Source organism: Mirounga leonina, unplaced genomic scaffold (genome assembly GCF_011800145.1).
Source record: "Mirounga leonina isolate KUSES-001 unplaced genomic scaffold, KU_Mleo_1.0 Mir_115, whole genome shotgun sequence".
Classification (NCBI taxonomy): Eukaryota; Metazoa; Chordata; class Mammalia; order Carnivora; family Phocidae; genus Mirounga; species Mirounga leonina.
The window spans coordinates 74,458,869-74,473,194 of NW_023270268.1; the positions used below are offsets into that span (position 1 = coordinate 74,458,869).

Sequence of the window (14,326 nt, forward strand, 5' to 3'; positions counted from 1 at the left end):
TGAAACATTTCAAACCTACAAAAAAGTTGAAACATAGTACAACAAACAAATACTTTTCATCCGGAGGCATCTGCCATTAACAGACTGCGCTTTGTGCCACAACATCACCCGATCTCCTCTAAGGTACTGGTTGGGATACAATTGGTATAAAAGACAAAATCTGAGATCTGATAGAAGGAAGTCATGGAAAAAGGAGAGATTTAGAAGAAATCTACAGATGACTGAAGAAAGCATGACAATGTATGGACATCTTGAAGCCAGAGATAGAATAGGCAGAACAGCCATGGACTGCCCAACTTCTGTCAGCAGACCAGGGCCAGGGAAGCCACTTGTGATGGAAATGGAAGGTCGTCCCCAGAATCCAAGCACTAAATGAAAACAGGTTTTAAAATGGGCTATACATTTATATCTATATGTATATTTAGCCAACATTCATTCAGTGCTAACCATGCTGTGCTAGCTGTTTTTTTAAAAAAACAAACACTTTCTGCATTCTTTAATGCCTCAGAACCCACAATAAAGACTCCATGCCAAATGGTGAGTGTTCCCACCAGACGAGGGAGAGGAGTTACTTCCTCTTTTCTCACCTTCTGGATGCACATAGCCCAGACTGAAGAAGAAACATGGAGGTTTGCTTGAAACAATCAAGAGCTTGGACCACTGAATGATCAAGGTTCAAATCCTGATTCTACTACTTACTACACGATTTCCTCCGTGAAATGGACACAGCCTTACCAAATCCAAAAGGCTGTGAGAACATTATGTATCATTCAAAACTAGTCCTGATACAAGCGGTGTCCGTCACACCCTAAGCCAAAACAGGGAGAGGAAGACCCAAAGACAGAGACTGAAGGCAAAGACCTTGTCTTGATCTGGTTTTAGGTCCAGAATTTAGCACCGGAGCATAGGACTATATTTTATTTATTGATTTCGACCAGGCTCCGCAGGTGGATTTAAGATGGTAGCCATATCCTCCAGGTTATATCAGAGCACTCTCCTTCAACGAGGGCGGGGGGGACGACACACACGTTATGAGGTTAATATTCCGCCGTGGTGTGTGGGGGGGCAGTAAATACAGATTACAGATTTCACACAGACGGCAATCCAGCAAGGCAGGTTTGAAGAACCTCGTTCGTCTGTCCCACCACGCAGCCAACTGGGGTGTCACTGTGGGTACTATTCACCCCGCTGAGAGGAGACCCTATGAGCGGTCTCTCGGCTCGCAGCCTGTTCATCGCCTACCGCAGCGCAGCTAGCGGACTCAGATCACAGACTGCACGGTCGCGTGGCCTTCAGGAAGCTCACAGTCCAAGCCGGGGCAGCGCCTCAGCGCGCGCTGGGGACTAGAGATCGTACTTCTGCGGCGGCTTCCGTGAGCGGGGTCTGAGGGCGGGCTATCCCAGGTCTCGGGAGCGGGTGGGTTCCAGCGGCGTTTCCGGGAGCGGGCGAGCTCAGGAGGCGGGGCGCCGTGGGCCACGTGCGCAAAGCCATATGGGAAACGGGGCGGTGCGAGCAGTGCGCGCGCAGCTGGCCGGTAGTGGCGGCGGCGATGGAGGAGGGTGGCCGGGACAAGGCTCCGCTGCAGCCTCAGCAACCCCCAGCGACGGCACCGGGCGTCGCGGACGAGAAGCCGAGCGGCAAGGAGCGGCGGGATGCCGGCGACAAGGACAAAGAACAGGAGCTGGTGAGGCGCGGCCCCGGGACCCGGCGGAGGAGGCCGCGGGGCTGAGTCACCGCGGCTCCGCAGGCCTTGAGCACGACTCTCAACGGCCCCGCAGCCTCCGGGAGAGGGCGGATGGGGCGATCCTCGGGGGTCCTGGCACTCTCTGCCCCTCATCCTCCTTTCGGCGCTGTCGCCTCCGCCGACCCCACTATTCTTCACCACCTACTCGTGAGACGGGCCCGGGCTGGTCATTGTCACCCCTGTTTTTAGTACGGCATTCAAGCAGCCTGGTCGAGCAGCCAGGGTGCCATTCCTGCTCTCTTTCCGTGTCCACCTGGTCCCTCCTAAGGAGGCAGGCTCACTCTCTACCTGCCCCAGGGTGAATGGGAGGAGGATGTGTTTGGGATTTCTCTTAATGAACTTCTTCCCCCAATCCTCAGTCTGAGGAGGACAAACAACTTCAGGATGAACTGGAGATGCTCGTGGAACGACTGGGGGTGAGTCATGATGTTGACATGAGTGGGTACATATTAAGATCTTCCCTGCCTGTTTGTTTCATTCTATTTGGGGGCAACAATTGCTATATGAGATATAAGGAAAGACGGACTGTTTAGGGTTAGTGTTGTGATGATGTTGTGAGAGAAAAGAATTACAAAGGATATTTGAAAGATTCTGTAGCTTTCTTCTTCAACTCTTAACTGGGATCATTTGTTTTTGTACCAGGCAATGAGCAGGGAGTTGGGGAATCACAGATGAATAAGACACAGTTACTTTCCTAGGGGAGTTGTTAGTTAAACACTTCTGTGTTATGACTTGAGAGATGTGACTCTGAGCTCTAACATCTCCTGATCAGGAGAAGGACACATCCCTGTACCGTCCAGCCCTGGAGGAACTGCGGAGGCAAATTCGATCTTCTACAACTTCTATGACTTCAGTGCCCAAGCCTCTCAAATTTCTGCGTCCACACTATGGCAAACTGAAGGAAATCTATGAGAACATGGCCCCTGGGGAGAATAAGGTAGACTGTTTCAGAAGATGATGGAGGCTTAGCTAAAAAGTTTCTTTTCATCTAGACCGTGGGCCTCATGGGGAGTCAGAGGAAGCCTAACAGACTTCTGAGATCCAAGCTGGTTGAACTGAGCTATAATAGTCAAAATACTGGCATAAGAGCTGACAGGAGGATTGCCTTCTCAAAATGCACTGTTTCTGTCTTTTATGGTGGATCTTGGGATTTCTTTTTTGTGATTTTTTTTCTTTTTTAAAATAATCTCTGTGCCCAGGGTGGGGCTCGAACTCACCACCCCAGAATCAAGAGCACATGCTCTACTGACTGAGCCAGCCAGGCACCACTTGTGATCTATTTTAGACTTATGTTTAACCTTGATTTTTCTGTTTCCTTCATATTCCGTGTACATTCACTTGTTTCATTTCTAAAATAAACCCCTGGGGCGTCTGGGTGGCTCAGCCGGTTGAGCGTCCCCAGGGTCCCGGGATCAAGCCTGTGTCAGGCTCTCTGCTCGGTGGGAGCCTGCTTTTCCCTCTCCCTGCCGCTCCCCCTGCTTGTACTCTCTCTCTCTCTAATAAATAAACAAAATCTTTAAAAAATAAAAAACAAATCTCTAGTTCAATCATTTCTCTATTAGTACAACGGTAATCCAGGAAATCTGCAGTCAACATAGATAACTGCAACAGTTTCCTAACCGGCTGCCTTCTTTTTGTTCTTGACTTTTACAGGTGGTTTTTCATGTAGCAGTCACAGTGATCTTTTTAGATTGTGAAAATGTTCTCTGCTTAAAACCTTTTAATAGTTTATTATTGCAACTAGAATAAAATTCAGAGTCTTCATCTTTCTCCATTCTCCCCCTTGTTATCATTCTTCAGCCATATTGGTTTAAAAGGGAGATAACAACACCAACCTTAGGTTATCTTGAGGCTTAGCTTACATAAAGTATGTAAATTTCTAATACAAAGATTGGTGGATAGTTACAACTTAATTTGGGGAATAGTGACAGTAGTCTTAACTCCATAATGTACCACTCCCCTTACCCTGGATTTGACTTTATTTATTTATTTATTTATTTTTAAAGATTTTATTTATTTATTTGACACAGAGAGAGACCCGCGAGAGCAGGAACACAAGCAGGGGGAGTGGGAGAGGGAGAAGCAGGCTTCCCGCCGAGCAGGGAGCCCGATGTGGGACTCGATCCCAGGACCCTGGGATCATGACCTGAGCCAAAGGCAGACGCTTAACGACTGAGCCACCTAGGCGCCCTGGATTTGACTTTAAAGCATTGGTTTCTTTATAGCGTTTTGCTGCTGACATCATCTCCGTTTTGGCCATGACCATGAGTGGGGAACGTGAGTGCCTCAAGTATCGGCTGGTGGGTTCCCAGGAGGAATTGGCATCCTGGGGTCATGAGTATGTCAGGTAAGATCTTTCCTTCTTGAGAATCCAAAGGCGTCCTGAGACATAATTGTGAATTCTGTTTGGGAGTACCAGAGTATTGCATTTCCCAAACACTGAATTCCTTGGGCCATGGAAGTGCTTCCTGTGAAGCTGTACCCCCCTAATGGTCTTGGGCTATCCATAGGCATCTCGCAGGGGAAGTGGCTAAAGAGTGGCAGGAGCTGGATGATGCGGAAAAGACACAACGGGAACCACTGCTGACCCTGGTGAAGGAGATCGTCCCCTACAACATGGCCCACAATGCAGAGCATGAGGCCTGTGACCTGCTCATGGAAATTGAGCAGGTGGATATGCTGGAGAAGGACATCGATGAGAATGCATATGCAAAGGTCTGCCTCTATCTTACCAGGTGAGTGAACATGGTGGGGATGGGTGGAAGGCCTGGCCTCCCCAGCATTTTTCTCTCAGTTGTACCTCCTCTGTTCTCTCAACATCATTAGAATCAGGCTGCAGTTGATTTATTGAGGTCTGTGAGCTTGTTGAGGAAGGAGACTTCATGTCTCCTTGGTAGTCAAACATCTAGCAAAATGCCTGGTATATAGTAGGGATTCAGTATTTATTTTGAAGTGAATTAAATGGGGTAAATGAATGTCTGGAACTTCCTGACTGCTTTGTTATATCTATCTCTGTAGTTGTGTGAATTACGTGCCTGAGCCTGAGAATTCTGCCCTACTGCGCTGTGCATTGGGTGTGTTCCGAAAGTTCAGTCGCTTTCCTGAAGCTCTGAGATTGGCGTTGATGCTCAATGACATGGAGCTGGTAGAAGACATCTTCACCTCCTGCAAGGATGTGTATGTAGGGAGGAATCTGGCAAAGGAAGAGATGAGCTCATGGATGGGGCATTTACATGAAGAGCTGGGGCCTGTAGTTTCTGGTTAAGGCTTGAGGGTCTTTTCTTAACGGATGGGGGCTGAGCAGATGTGATGGCTCTCTCCCACAGGGTAGTACAGAAGCAGATGGCATTCATGCTTGGCCGGCATGGGGTGTTTCTGGAGCTTAGTGAAGATGTGGAGGAGTATGAGGACCTGACAGAGATCATGTCCAATGTACAGCTCAACAGCAACTTCTTGGCATTAGCTCGGGAGGTGAGACTCTTTGCCCTTTTCCATCAAGGCTTTTTTGTTTGTTTGTTTGTGGTTCTACCTGGCATTTCATCTCCCTGACTATAACTTTGACTAGACTCTCCTTGGTTAGAATCGCCATTCAGTGGGATAGCAGAAGGGACAGTGGTGGGGGAATAGTGGGTGAGCAGTTGTGACTCTCTGACTTCTCTTCAGCTGGACATCATGGAGCCCAAGGTGCCTGATGACATCTATAAAACCCACCTAGAGAACAACAGTGAGTAGTCATCTCCATGTGTGTGAGGACTGGAGGAGTCCTTTTTTTTTTTTTTTAAGATTTTATTTATTTGAGGGCGCCTGGGTGGCTCAGTTGGTTAAGCGACTGCCTTCAGCTCAGGTCATGATCCCAGGGTCCTGGGATCGAGTCCCTCATTGGGCTCCCTGCTCAGTGAAGAGCCTGCTTCTCCCTCTCCCACTCCCCCTGCTTGTGTTCCCTCTCTCGCTGTGTCTCTCTCTGTCAAATAAATAAATAAAATCTTTACCAAAAAAAAAAAAGATTTTATTTATTTGAGAGAGAATGAGAGACAGAACGAGGGGGAGGAGGGTCAGAGGGAGAAGCAGACTCCCCGCTGAGTGGGGAGCCCTATGTGGGACTCGATCTTGGGACTCCAGGATCATGACCTGAGCCGAAGGCAGTTGCTTAACCAACTGAGCCACCCAGGCGCCCAGGACTGGAGGAGTCTTAATTATGCTCCTTGTATTTGGAGTGATGGCTAGGCCCAACATATTTATCTATCCCATAGAGCTAAAAATTCACACATACTTTTTCTCCAAGTCACTGTTGGGGGCATAGATAGAGGATCCCAAGTGGCCAGTTCAGAGCCAGAGACCAGCCACCATGCTGTGTTCCTTTCTTGCCCTTTTCTTAACTTTTTTTTCCTTTTCTTTCCTCTCCCTCCTGTGCAGGGTTTGGGGGCAGCGGCTCTCAAGTAGACTCTGCCCGCATGAACCTGGCCTCTTCTTTTGTGAATGGTTTTGTGAATGCCGCTTTTGGCCAGGACAAGCTGCTGACTGATGATGGCAACAAATGGCTTTACAAGAACAAAGACCATGGTATAACTTTGTGGCTACTTTATCTTTGTGTTGCCTTGTTCATTTCTGTTATCCTTCTAGGTTCATGTGTTAATGTGACAGGGATCCCCAGGGCTGTTTTTTACAGAGCTCTTTGTAACAACTTTCTTAGGGTGGGACCATTTTAAGACTGACAGGTTTTTTCCTTGGTATAGGAATGTTGAGTGCAGCTGCATCCCTTGGCATGATTCTGTTGTGGGATGTGGATGGTGGCCTCACCCAGATTGACAAGTACTTGTACTCCTCTGAGGACTACATCAAGGTTGGTCTGGGCATAGCCCACTAATGGGGACATTCTCCTACCATGTTCTAGGGCCCTCAGGGCCTCCCTTTCATTGATAAGGTCAACCTGGTTTTTAACTCCAGGTAAGGTGGAAATTACAATGAAGTCCGTGTTGTGTCCGTTGTGGTGTGGAAGGTAGAGTAACCTGAGTGAAGAATCTGTTTGCATTTTGCAGTCAGGAGCCCTTCTGGCCTGTGGCATCGTGAACTCTGGGGTCCGGAATGAGTGTGACCCTGCTCTGGCACTGCTCTCAGACTATGTTCTTCACAACAGCAACACTATGAGACTTGGTTCCATCTTTGGGTAAGACTTCTTGATGCTTCTTGTGGGAGTACTCAACCTGTAAGCTTTGCGAAAACAGGAACTGAGTCCTTTTCACCTTTGTGTTGCCAAGGACTACCACCCTGTCTGTTGAGTATTTGGCTCTTGGTGACTATTGAAATGATGAATAAATGACCAGTCCTCTTTTTGTACCTTCCTTGTCCTGTCTTTGGTTGTGTGTCTGGGACTGCCTCTCCCTGGCTTTTGCAGGCTAGGCTTGGCTTATGCTGGCTCCAATCGTGAAGATGTTCTAACACTGCTGCTCCCTGTGATGGGAGATTCCAAGTCTAGTATGGAGGTGAGGAGAAGCTGTTGGACATTTAGGGGAGGTAGGGAAGGTGCTCTGAGTTTTACCACTCTCTGATACGTAGTGAAAAAAGTGTGTGTGTGTTTATGGGGGATGTGTGTGTATCACTTCAGTGAAATCTTTTGGAGCTGAAATTTTAAACCTCAGGTGGTATTGAGGCTAAAGAGTTAACATTTTGGTATTGAGTTCCAGCCCTTGGGGTCCATGAGGAAGTACTCAGACTAGAGAGGGGAGTAACTTAATCCAGCTTGGGGTGGCTGATTCTCGCTCACTCATTGTTTTAGTCATTGGCTAACCTTAAATTTTCTTTCTTTCTCTCTTTTTAAGATATATTTATTTTAAAGAGGGTTCGCATGCTTGCCCGAGTGGGGGAGGGGCAGAGAGAGAATCTTCAAGTTCAAGCAGACTCCCTGCTGAGCGTGGAGCCCATTGCAGGGCTCAATCTCATGACTCATGAGACCATGACCTGAGCCCAAAACAAGAGTCGGACACTTAACCAACTGAGCCATCCGGCACCCCCATTGTTAAATTTTCTTAATTATGCAGTCATTCTAGTGATAGATACATATAGTATGGTGGCTATAAAAGCATAGCTTTAGTCAGAAAGACCTCAGTTCAAATCATGCCACCTCTGCTTATAAGCAGTGTGATCTTGGACATGTAACACAATCCCTTTAGGTTTCATTTTCCTCATCATTAAAAGAATAACAACAGCAGGACCTGTTTCACAGGGTTGTTGTGAGGGTTAAATGTTAATGTTAATAGTACACAGGACAGTTGGCATAGTGGCTGATGTATGGTAAATATTCAGTGAGTGGTTGCTCTTGTTGTTACTTTCTTTGACTTATCATCAGAAAGGGATTATTACCTAGTGTGGCCTGTAGGAATCGGCTGTATTGAATCAAGATAGTTAAACAGCTATTTCAATAGCTTCCCATGTATGATATGCTTTTTCTATCTCTAGGTGGCAGGTGTGACAGCTCTAGCCTGTGGAATGATAGCAGTGGGATCCTGCAATGGAGATGTCACTTCCACTATCCTTCAGACCATCATGGAGAAGTCAGAGACTGAGCTCAAGGACACCTATGCCCGTTGGCTTCCTCTCGGACTGGGCCTCAACCATCTGGGTGAGGGGATATCTCTCTGGGCAAAGGCTGACAGGAACTGGGTACAAGAGGGGGGGCTTATGTGTCAAAAACTGTGCTGGATGGAAGCAGGTGTCCTCTTGACGCCTTGAATCTGTTCCATAGGCAAGGGCGAGGCCATCGAGGCGATCCTGGCGGCGCTGGAGGTTGTGTCCGAGCCGTTCCGCAGTTTTGCCAACACGCTAGTGGATGTGTGTGCCTATGCAGGTCCGTGTCTTTGTGCTTCCCCAGTGACTCCTCACTTCTCTCTTGGCCCGTTCTTCATGTTTATTCTCCTTTCTCAGTTGTTCTGATCGGCTTTAGATTCTTTAGCTTCTTCTGTTCTTGGAATAGCTTTTTTTTTTTTTTTTTTTTTTTGGTGCCTTCTTTTTATCCTTTCTCACCCTTCCCACCATGTTGCAGGCTCTGGGAATGTACTGAAGGTACAGCAGCTGCTGCATATTTGTAGCGAACACTTTGACTCCAAGGAAAAAGAGGAAGACAAGGACAAGAAGGAAAAGAAGGATAAGGACAAGAAGGAAGCCCCTGCTGACATGGGAGCACATCAGGTTCTGTGGGCAGCTGGGTGCTCTCTGAGTCAGGCTCTGTGGAAAGATAAGTGTGCAGGGGAGCAGGGGAGCTGGGTTTGGGTTTGTTTCAGAGCCCCTCCAGGTGGTGCTGTGTATTGAGAGGACATGAGGCTGGGTTCTGTGCGTGAGGGGTCAGGGTGAGCCCCCACAGGACAGCTTTTTCTTCTCATACGGGACTTAAGTCAAGGGTGAGCTGACTGGGCTCTGCGGCCTCTTCCATCGCAGGGAGTGGCTGTGCTGGGGATTGCCCTTATTGCTATGGGGGAGGAGATTGGTGCAGAGATGGCACTACGAACCTTTGGCCACCTGGTGAGTACCGCGTGGAGAAGGCTGGAAATATACTGGTTTCGGTGCCTGGAGTTCCCCGGAGGAGACTTTCCTGATGGGTTTTCTCAGTGGAGAAATAGTCTTTTGGCTATGCCTGTTGTCCACAATTTGATTAAGTCCCCTTTTACCCATCAGTCTGTTCCTATAACTGAGTTTGTTGTATTGCTTCCTATGATGCTCTCGTTATTTTCTTTTATCGCCAGCTGAGATATGGGGAGCCTACTCTCCGACGGGCTGTGCCTTTAGCACTGGCCCTAATCTCTGTTTCAAATCCACGACTCAATATCCTGGATACCCTAAGCAAGTTCTCTCACGATGCTGACCCAGAAGTTTCCTACAACTCCATCTTTGCCATGGGCATGGTGGGCAGTGGTGAGTATCGGTCAGAAAAAGATCAGAAGTAGCTAAAGGAACGTTCAAGGCCTTTTTTCCAACTCTGTGCCGCTTAACATTTCCAGGTACCAATAATGCCCGTCTGGCTGCGATGCTGCGCCAGTTAGCCCAGTATCATGCCAAAGACCCCAACAACCTTTTCATGGTGCGCCTGGCACAGGTAAAGAGTAGAACTCTTTTCCTTCCTTGAGTGTGCCAAGAGAGGTATCCGTGGTGATGGAAGGGGGGAGATGTGGTAACATGAGGGGGACCTTGAGTTTGTCTGGGAGGGAGGGTGTGAATGAGTTGTGGGATTTCTATATGGCCAGGTTAGGTGACGTCTCCTCAAATGTGACCTTTACTTCTCTCTCTCTCTCTCTTTTTTTTTTCCCAGGGCTTGACACATTTAGGGAAGGGCACACTCACCCTCTGCCCCTACCACAGTGACCGGCAGCTTATGAGTCAGGTGGCCGTGGCTGGGCTACTCACAGTGCTTGTCTCTTTCCTGGATGTCCGTAATAGTGAGTTCCTGTCAAGACTCCTGTAGTGGCGCCCTTACTTACCAGGGCCACCTTGTCATTTAGGAGCAGACTCCAAGTTAGTTCCACACCACTCTGGGTTCCTGATGTTCTTTGGGCCTGTGAAGGGCCTTCTGCAACTCATCTCCCACATTTTTCGATCTGGCCCACAGAGATTTTTTTTTTGAGGATGAAGAGCTGAGCCCAGTGTCTGTTCCTAAGTGACTGAGGGAAATTAATTATTAAGTCTGCAGTCTGTGGGCAGAATAAGGTGGGAGTATCTCTGGTTTGTGGTATGGTGTATGAGGGGAGGGATGTGGGTTCAGCTGAACCACTAAGGGGTTAAAGAGTCAGGGCTGGAGTGGGGTCCCAAGGTTGAGGTCAGGCCTGCCTTGATGCATCTGACTGTTGTCCTCTGTTCTTCCCTCAGTAATCCTGGGCAAATCGCACTATGTATTGTATGGGCTGGTGGCTGCCATGCAGCCCCGGATGCTGGTTACATTCGATGAGGAGTTGCGGCCATTGCCAGTGTCTGTCCGTGTGGGCCAGGTGAGGGGTTGAGCAGATGGGAGGGCTCCAAAACTTGGAGAATGCACACCTACCTGCTTCTCTGAAACTGGTATGGGCACTGGGTTGTTGTTACACCCGCGTCTGCTACACCCCCATTTCCATTTTCTCACCCTACAGGCAGTGGATGTGGTGGGCCAGGCCGGCAAGCCTAAGACTATCACGGGGTTCCAGACACACACAACCCCAGTATTGTTGGCCCATGGGGAGCGGGCAGAATTGGCCACTGAGGAGTTTCTTCCTGTCACCCCCATTCTGGAAGGTTTTGTTATCCTTCGGAAGAACCCCAACTATGACCTCTAAGTGGCTACCAGGGGCTCTGAGCTGCCACTGGTGTGTCAGCGGACCGTGCTTCTTGCTGCCAGCCATGGACACCGCCCCAGACCTTTGGGGGAATTGTTAACCTCCTGTTATTTTGTTACCGAGTGAGATAACTTTGTTGAATAAAGACCTTTATCCCCAAGGTCCCTCTATGTGTGTTTTCTGGGGTATTGTGGCTGGAGGCCAGACCGGGGTGGGGAGTTGATGTGAGAAGCCATCGTTTATAGCAGCTCTGAGCCTAGGCTAGCAGGGAGGCTATCCTGAATGGGACAAATTAAACTCCTTACCCTTCTCCCCTCCTTCCTAATCATCTTAAAATAGTGGTTCATCTTTAGGGGCATGGACCCTTGAGAAGCTGAGCAGTGTAACGGATCTTCTTTCTAGCAGGTGCATATACACAAATTGTAATACAAACTGTTACAAATAACTTTCTAAGGGGCTGTGGATCCTATTCCCACCCCAACCCCACCAAAGCACGCCCACCTCAACCCCATCATTCCCTGACTTGGGGCCAAGGATCCCTGCTCTAAGAAGCAGCAGAATCAGCCTTACTTTCTAAACTTCTGTACTACTGAATGAAAGGGACATTTTTTTTTTTTTTTTTAAGATTTTATTTGAGAGAGAGCATGAGAGCGGGATGAGGAGTGGAGGGAGAAGTAGACTACCCGCTGAGCAGGGAGCCCAATGTGGGGCTTGATTCTGGGACTCGGGGATCATGACCTGAGCCAAAAGCAGACGCTTAACCGACTGAGCCACCCAGGCGCCCCTGAAAGGGACATCTTTATCTCCTGTGATCCTCTGTCTCTTGGAAGGCTGCTGTTGGAGAGATTTGACCATGTTAACATCTACTTCTGTGCTGTCTTTGTAGACATTGGGTGCAACAAAGAAGGTTGACCCTGACCTTCCTCTTAGTGTAGCAATGGGAAAAAGGAGTAGCCTCCTTCCTGGAATGCAATCACTTTTGATCTTCAGTGCTCCTTCCTGGTGGGGTTGGTATGAGTATAGCTATGCTGCCAATTGGGGCCTGGTCCCCTGTGGATGCAGTGGAGAACTTACGGCCCTGCCAGATAATCATAGTAACTAACCCAACACTTTCTGTGGGTTTAGCTTCCGAGCAGTGCCTGGCACTTCGTAGGTCTTCAATAAATGTTGAAAGAATAATTACTCTACATACTTCAGAGATCTCACAACAGCTTTGAGAGGTAGGTATTATCCCTCTGTTTTGGTGAGGAATATAAAGTTTGGAGAGAGGTTCAGTAACTTACTCAAGGTCACATAGTAAGTGGTGGAACCAGGACTGGAATCTAAGTTTGACTCCAAAGCCTATGCCGTTACTACATTAATCTGTGTCTGTAGCCTTGGAGCCTTGCAGACCCCCTTGTAGTCCAAGGTCTTGGCTAGCTGGAGAATGGCAACTTCGGATTAGTGTCTCTATTGTCTTTTCTCTGTTCTTATTTGGCAGCCTGTATAAAACCTGTATAAAAGTTGAAGTACTGGACTTGGGAGTCAGTAGACCTGTCAAACCCCTTTAATGGATCTTCTGTGGTCCTGAGCAAATCAGCCTGTCTGGTGAGCCTCTGTTACCTGTAAAATGGGGATATCATAATTGCCTTCCTTGATATCCAATGGTGGTGATGTAAAGATAATTTGGAGGGGCGCCTGGCTGGCTCAGTTAGTGGAACGTGTGACTCTTGATCTTGGGGCTGTGGGTTTGAGCCTCATGTTGGGTGTTGAGATTACTTAAAAATAATTTTTTTTTAAAGATTTATTTATTTTAGAGACAGAGTGCATGGTGGGGTGGGGCAGAGGAAGAGGGAGAGAGAAACTTAAGCAGACTGTGCACTGAACGTGGAACCCAACACAGGGCTCAATCTCACGACCCTGAGATCACAACTGAGCCAAAACTAAGAGTCAGGTGCCCAAAAAATAAAATCTTAAAAAAAAAAGATAAATTAGAAAGTGATTTGTAGGGATGCCTGGCTGGCTCAGTAGGTGGAGCATGTGACTCGATCTCAGGGTTGTGAGTTTGAGCGCCATGCTGGGTGTGGAGCCTACTTAAAAAAAAAAAAAAAAAAGATTTGTAAGTAGCAAAACAGTCTAAATAAAATAATTTGTTCCCAAATCAGTGATTGTGCTTTAGAGTAAAATTTTCATAATGACTCTTAACCTTTTACATTCATTCATTCATTCAGCAACAAGTATCAATGGAGCTTTACTCTGCACTGGACATTATTTTAGTTTGTGTGGATGCAAAGATACCAGAAAAAAACCCCTAGCCTCAAAAAGCTTACATAATGGAAAAGAAAACAATTGTGATACATTGTTATCGATACTGTACTGGGGTGTGAAGAAAGTACCCTGGAATCATTGAAATAGAGCCTAAGTGCCTAGGTAGGTCAGGGGAAATTTTTGAGGGAAAATGAGACCTGGAGGAAGATGAGTTTGTCCAGAGGAAAAGGGTAGAATATCGCTAAGGGAGTACAAAAAGAAGGAAAGCGGAAAAGCTATTTATTTTCAGAAACCACAGATAGTTTGCTTTGGCCAAGTGTACAGGGCCAGGAAAAAGTGTGGTAGGAGATATAGTAAAAGAGACACAGGCTCAGATCAGGTTTAGAAGAGCTTTGTTGTTCTAAGAAATTGACAGTATCTCTCAATGGAGACCACTGAGTGAGAGCAGGAAAGTCGTATCAGTTATCTGGGTAAGGAAGCTCACCATGGAGGCTGGGAGACCGAGCAAAGGAAATAAACGCTTGCACTAGGGCATTAGAGGTGGGGAAGGGCAGAAGAAAGATTTTTATAAAGATAATACTTGAATTTGATCCAAATACCAAGAGGACCTGGTGACTGATTAGAGGTAGTACATGGATGGGAAGGAATGTAGGATGAATCCCAGATTCTCAGGTTGGGCACTATTCATTGAAAAAGAATACATGGGCACCAACATGTATGGGGTTGACGTGGAGGACTCTTGAGTAGGGAGAGTTGACAAGTTCCTATCTGGGCATACACAACTTGAGATGCCTGTGGGATGATCAGGTGGAGATGTCTTTTAGGTGGTACCTTGTTCTAACTGGAGCTTGAGAGAGAGGTTTCTGAGTTAGGAACAGATTGGCAGGTAGGCAAGTAATTGATTTTTATATATTAGTTTGCTTAGGGAGAAAGAAATTAGAAGAGTAGAGAAAGGAGTCATACATGATAAAGTCAGAACCCAAATGAAGAGTCAGAGAACACTAGATCTGCATTCTCATTCTCACTATGGTTCCTTCTCCATGAA

At 47.4% G+C, this 14,326-nt stretch overlaps 1 protein-coding gene across 1 annotated transcript; it reads left to right on the forward strand.

Moving 5' to 3' along the window:
* Positions 1–1,499: 1,499 nt before the first annotated feature.
* On the forward strand, positions 1,500–11,190 carry PSMD2 (proteasome 26S subunit, non-ATPase 2). The gene is made up of 21 exons (XM_034999717.1): positions 1,500–1,684; positions 2,104–2,160; positions 2,517–2,681; positions 3,970–4,091; positions 4,255–4,479; positions 4,763–4,921; positions 5,071–5,215; positions 5,408–5,468; positions 6,158–6,304; positions 6,478–6,584; positions 6,781–6,908; positions 7,137–7,224; positions 8,198–8,360; positions 8,484–8,585; positions 8,781–8,926; positions 9,173–9,256; positions 9,478–9,646; positions 9,733–9,827; positions 10,041–10,167; positions 10,595–10,713; positions 10,852–11,190. The coding sequence occupies exons 1-21, from the start codon at positions 1,550–1,552 to the stop codon at positions 11,032–11,034; spliced, it is 2,727 nt and encodes a 908-aa protein (XP_034855608.1). The 5' UTR covers positions 1,500–1,549; the 3' UTR covers positions 11,035–11,190.
* The last annotated feature ends 3,136 nt before the right edge of the window (positions 11,191–14,326 follow it).